Raw genomic sequence first — 6,000 nt, 5'->3', positions numbered from 1 at the left:
TCAACCTAAGTGATATACTAGTTTGTACTAACAATATTAACTATATATTATCAATATAACTATTGATGAAGTATTTGTATTTACACAGACATTCACTATATAATATGATTGCACTTACATGAATGCAAGGAAGAGAATAGTGATTCTCTATTCTCTTCCTTGCATGCATGTAAGTGCAATCATCCTAACTACATCACATTCAGTAGTCTCTGTCAGCTTGTGTGTTAGTCACTGTAATATCTTTGTTAACGTGTTCTCAACGTGTAATAATATGTTTAAGTTGTCCTTTTTTGTGTGAATGTGTGTGCTTTATCCAGAGTCTTTGTGAGAGACAGTGCTGTGCCTGTCACCCCCAAACAGGCGCAAAAGAAGTGGAATAACCTGAAAGAAAAGTACAAGGTACCACCATTCTATCTACTTTTCAGTAAACAAGTTGGACATGGCAACATTCATTCAGTGAATTTTTATTTTTTTAGGAGCTTAGGGACCCACCAACGGGGAAAGGGGTGGAGGCAGGAGGGGTGACAGCTGCCATCTGGCCATGGTATGGTCAGATGGATGCCGCACTCCAAGGGCAGCACTCCATTAGTCCGCCCCTGGTAGTTGCGGCCAATCTGACCCCCGCTACAGGTGGTGTTGTCACCCTCCCGTCCTCTGCCCCTCCCAGAGAAGGGGAAAAGCCGCCAGGGCCAGTGGGCAGCTGATGGACTTTCTGAGAGAGCAGGCAGAAAAAGAGGAAGAGAGGGAGAAGAGGGCAGAGGCGAGGGAAGAAGAGAGGGAGAGGGCAGCAAGTCAGAGAGCTGACAAGTATTTGTCTCTCTTTGAGAGGCTTGTGGAGAAAATGTAAATAGTGTATATACGTAGTAGTTGTAGGTAATTTTTAAATGTAGTTCTTTGTTGTTGTTTTATTGTTATTCTGTCAATTAAATAGTGTGAGTATTGAGTTGTGAATGAAGTGGTCTCAAAGAAATTCGAAACGCAACTGGACTTGGTTATCTGTCAGTTATTTGCCAGTTCATGTTCGCATCTGACCAGGCTGAGACTGGTCCTCGGACCTTGGACCAGTCTCAGCCTGGTCAGCGAACATGAACTGATGAAGCCTCTTGGATGAGAGGTAAAACGTCTTCCTAGACAAATCGAGGCACCAAGGCTTGTAACGGTGGTCACAACAAACGCTTCTGAAACTGAAATCTGATTGGGAGGTTGACTTTACTTACAGGTGTTTTTTCAAACCATTGTTATATGTTTAACTATACACATAATATAATCATTTTTAATTGAGATAAACTATACAATAATTTTTAATTAATCAACAAAACAATATTTACAATTAACCATTGTTATATGTTTAACTAACTGTTATATGTTTAATTAATCAACAAAACAATATTTACAATTAACCATTGTTATATGTTTAATTAATCAGCAAAACAATATTTACAATTAACATTAATTAAAATTACAAATAATTATTGAACTGATTATGAATTTGGGGTTTTTCTTTAGTAATCATGCTCCCTCAGAAATGCCGGGAGCTCTTGAGGGGCAGACTCTTCGGCAGCAAGTCTGCCTCTGAGATTGACTCCCGACAGCTCCTGACCTTGGGCAGCATTCCCCCCAGCTTCCTCATCCTCCCAGTCATCCTCCTCTGCCTCCTCCTCTTCCTGGATGTCACCAGCTAACAGGCAAAGGTTGTGGAGGATGCAGCATGCTCCAACAACCTTGGGGGCGAACAGAGCCCGGATCTCCAAAGCCCGGAGGAAGATGGCTCTCCAGCGGGTTTTGAGCAACCCGAAGGTGCGCTCAATAATGTTGCGGGCCTTGGCGTGATGCCTGTTGAAACGGGCCTCAACTTGGCCTGTTGATTAAAATACAGGTAATGTAGAATACATCCAGGAATTCAAATTCAAAGTAACAACTGTAATAAATAATTTATTCTCTCACCTGCTACAGGTTGACGGTAGGGAGTCATGAGGGCCACCGGATGCTGCAGGCAAGGGTACCCCCCGTCTCACAGGAGGAAGAAGCCAGCTGGTGAGTAGAGGGACTGTTTGTACATAGGAGACCTCTGGAGGACAAGGGCATCGTGGACTGACCCCGTGTTGCCGATGTAAACATCCAAAAATGCAAAAATCCCCTGTTGCTCTTCTTCTGCTCCGCAGGTGGGACAAGCCGGATGTGGCATCCATCTATGGCTCCAACTGCACGCCGGAAAAGCCTCATGCCCAGCCAGCCGAGCAAAACCTGCTCCCACCTCCTCCATCTCCTCAGGCTTGGGGAAATGGATAGCCTTGTGGAGGATGCCCATCATGGCCTCCAAATATGTCTGCCGTGACCCTGTAGGAAGTGCCACATGCCAGCCAGTACAGAGAGACAGCCACCTCAATTTCGTGGCTCCTGCCATGTGGCTTTAGCCGGGGCAACATCTGGACCAACAGATTGATGGTCTCCCTTGGCAGCCTGAAGGCTGGTTTGAGGTCAGCCTCCTCAGAGAAGAAGGCGCAGAGGATGGGCACAGTGTTGTTAACTTGTGCATACATTCGAGGAGAATGATCCTGTAGTAAAATAAAAAATATTTTTCAATTAGTAAAACTATTGAAATAATATTTGAATGTATTTATTTATTTATTACTTTATGAAATAATATTTGAATGTATTTATTTATTTATTAATGACTTGCTTTTAACTATCAACTATGAATATTTGAATAGACTGATGAATTTAAACACATGCTGTAAAAATGTATTTATAGTTCTCTCATGAAACTTAATGTATGTTTTGTGTTCTATACAAATGAGCTTCACTTGATTCATTACACAAGACTTATCAGACTTGTATCAGATATCAGAAATAAAGAAATTATACAACTTAATATGCTCCTCTATTTCACCTGTAATTGTTGGGTCCCCCCATGATTTCACCAGTAGGTGGTGCTAGGTATCACATATCAAATGTCAGATGTCAAATTGTAGGAATGAGTAGTAGGAAATTTATGAATGAAAGGGGTGGGTCTATAGCGTTACTATTACTAAACAGTTTGGGGCGGACCCTGTTAATCCTGTTTTATACATTAATATTTATAATAATACTTCTAAACCGTACCATATTTATTTTGTTAACTTTAATAAGAATGGAAAACCAAGTGCTCCCGAAGAAAGAGAACTTACAAATCCAGCAAAGGCTAGGATAGCGCTACGTCTCTCCAGACTCCTCCTCCTCATCCTGGCTCTCCTCCGCTGAAGATGCCCCCTCAGCTCGGCAGCTTCCTCCTCAGCATCCCGGTAAAGAATATCGACCGCGACAGCTAGCAACACTTGCCGGTCCATATTTAACGGTGGTAATACTCTACTAACTACACAATCCACAAATCCACAATGGCGATCATCTACAAACAACAGCCTTCTAACGGGGTTTTTTTTCCCGCTGTTGGCTCGTGAGATTTAGAAGCACTTAAAAAAAAATAAAATAAAATAACATACTTATGTACAACGAATGAAGGTTGTTGCTGCTCTATGTACGTGAGTATTTATTTATTTACATGTCACATACACAGGAGAGAGAGAGAGAGAGAGAGAGAGAGAGAGAGAGAGAGAGAGCACTTGTTTTGGATGATAACGCCCAGCTGTTTAATCAGTGCAGGCTGCATTTGGCACCACAAGAACTCATCGTCTCAAAACTGAAAACGGAGCATTCTGTATTCTTGTGATCTCCGGAGTTCATTCTTCGGAGAACGACTAGCAAGAACATTCTCCTCAAGAACACAAGTCCGTTCTTTGCATTCTTGGTACTGAGAAACGCTCATAGTCTGTTAGAAAAGAATGTTACAACAAAACTGTTAAAAATGAAGTAACACTGGATATTGGAGTGGGGCTTTAAAAGTAACACTGCTCGTAGTATCTGCTACTAGGGATGTACATTTTAAACAATTTCTTTAATTGATACTTTGCTGATTATCAATTAATCATTAATAATGTATGAAATATGTTTAAAGTGTTTTCCATAAAACAATGTTCATAAGTGTTGTGCTCACAACACACGAGGCACCATAATGAAGTGCTTCATGCAACAGTAATAGGGAGTTTGGGGTTAAATTTGGCTATCAATAATAATTAATGATTATCAGGGATAATTATAAATTATGATTACTAATAAGTTCCAATTTACATTAGATCACCTCGGGGCACCACCCTTGAAGAAGGGAAAAAAAGCCAATTCACCAAATCAGTCTCAGAAAAGGTACTAAACTGTTTGTAACTCTGATTAATAATTAACTTAATAACTACAACCAATTACCATAACAGCTAGTAATGGTTGAAGGATTTTGGAGCTCTTGACAAAGTAGAGGTTGGCAACAATCACTCTTGTACAATATTAAATAGACAACATGTGGGTTCAAAAGTCTTTTATTTACAAAGATGAAACACACTAACTTCCATGTACTATATACAGGTTTGTGTGTGTGTGTGTGTGTGTGTGTGAGTGTGTGTGTCTGGCAGAACAAAGAAACAATGGTGGTCACTGATATCACATGTGGGTTTGATATGCTCCAGGCTCAATTAGCCGTCTAGGAAAGCAAACTACCAATAACCTGACCTGAGATTACAATAACACTCAAACAGTGGACACACATAAATTGAACACACATGCATTACATCAATCAGAGTTTAAAGTCCTGTGCTTAGCCGTGCTATGCTATGCTATCTAAGCCCAGTTCAATGTTACCAGTCTTTGAAGAAAAGGTGTTGGTGGTTGCAGGAGAACGTTGGGATTCCAATGAATGCTGTTCTTGCTGTGCAAGGACCGATGAAAGTCAGCAGAGGAGGAAAAGGTTCGCTCCTGTCCTTTGCGAGGGTAGCAGCTCAGTGCTAACCTGCTTGGTGTTCCTCAGATGGTGAAGTTAGCTGGCAAGCTTTGTGTCGCAGCTGCTGGTGCTAACTGATCAGGAATACTGGCAGGACCTCGTGTCGCTGCAGTGAGGAGAAGTTCTTTGGGCCTGCTGCAAATGAAGCTTGCAGCTCTCCGCAGCTGTTAAGCCCGGAAGAAGAGATCTTGAGGGCAGGCAGCCCGGTGGGGGGGAGATGGAGAGGAGCCCTTGAGGATAAGAAGTCAAAGGAGTGGAGAGGCTTGAGGAGAAGAGAGAGAACAAAGGAAGGCGCTGGAGTTTTGACTCTCTGATCAGAGGGGGGTTTGTCACCCTGACCAATAGTAGCTCAAAGCTAAATATTGCACCTAGGTGTGAAGAATGGGGAATTCTGGGACACTGAGTTCAGTTCAGAGTCCATTTTGAAATCCACAATGAATGACTTCATCTGTGGGTCCCAACATAAGGCTACATTATGAGTTAAAGGAACAGACAAGGTATACACCAAGTTACATGAAAAATAAACTAAATACAACAAAAAATTCTTAACGGTGTTTCGATCAGTGATTGATAATCAGCATCCCTATCTGCTATCCTACCGCTCAATATCCCTTGCTAGCCTACTGTATGTTGGTAAGGTAATTGTTTGTGTATCAACTTTAGTATGTAACCACCTTCTCAAATAGCTCTTACGTTGTCAGTTGTAAATTCAAAGCTGGGAGTTTTTCATTATCCAAATCAAGGGTGTATCTTGAGGGAAATTGTGATTTGTGTATTTTGAACACATCTATTAGGGCAATCATCAGACTGTTAATGAAATTTCTTGTCACGATCCTGTGATTTTAGTTTTATTGTGTGTTTATGTTTTTTAAACCATATTTATTTACTGTGAATTACCTTCACAGCCCACCAGGGGCCACAGCCTGCTGCTGCCCACACTTTGGGAATCACTGTACAATGGGATAGAGGGGTAACTACAGTGTCATACTCAGAAGCATAGGACAACTGACCAGGCTGCTGTATTTGACTCACTAGTAGTGACAACGGCACAACATACCTGGAATATATCAAACTTAGAAAGGTATCAGTAAAATATCTATTTACTTTTAGCTAGCGCTAATTTCAAAAATTATTTTGGT

The 6,000-nt window shown here is 41.4% G+C and overlaps 1 protein-coding gene across 1 annotated transcript; it reads right to left on the bottom strand.

The window, feature by feature from the left end:
- Nucleotides 1-1,389: 1,389 nt before the first annotated feature.
- LOC311254019 (uncharacterized protein) lies at nucleotides 1,390-2,421 on the bottom strand. Its single transcript, XM_084384449.1, has 2 exons — nucleotides 1,945-2,421; nucleotides 1,390-1,858 (listed from the first exon to the last, which is right to left on the bottom strand). Exons 1-2 carry the CDS (start codon nucleotides 1,970-1,972, stop codon nucleotides 1,503-1,505), a joined length of 384 nt encoding a protein of 127 aa, XP_084240575.1. The 5' UTR covers nucleotides 1,973-2,421; the 3' UTR covers nucleotides 1,390-1,502.
- Between the last annotated feature and the right edge of the window lie 3,579 nt (nucleotides 2,422-6,000).

The sequence above is a fragment of the Pagrus pagrus genome, assembly GCF_965226575.1.
Source record: "Pagrus pagrus genome assembly, contig: HAP1_SCAFFOLD_134, whole genome shotgun sequence".
NCBI lineage: Eukaryota > Metazoa > Chordata > Actinopteri > Spariformes > Sparidae > Pagrus > Pagrus pagrus.
Note: the sequence above shows the minus strand (reverse complement) of the source record. Positions and strands in the feature narration are given on the sequence as shown.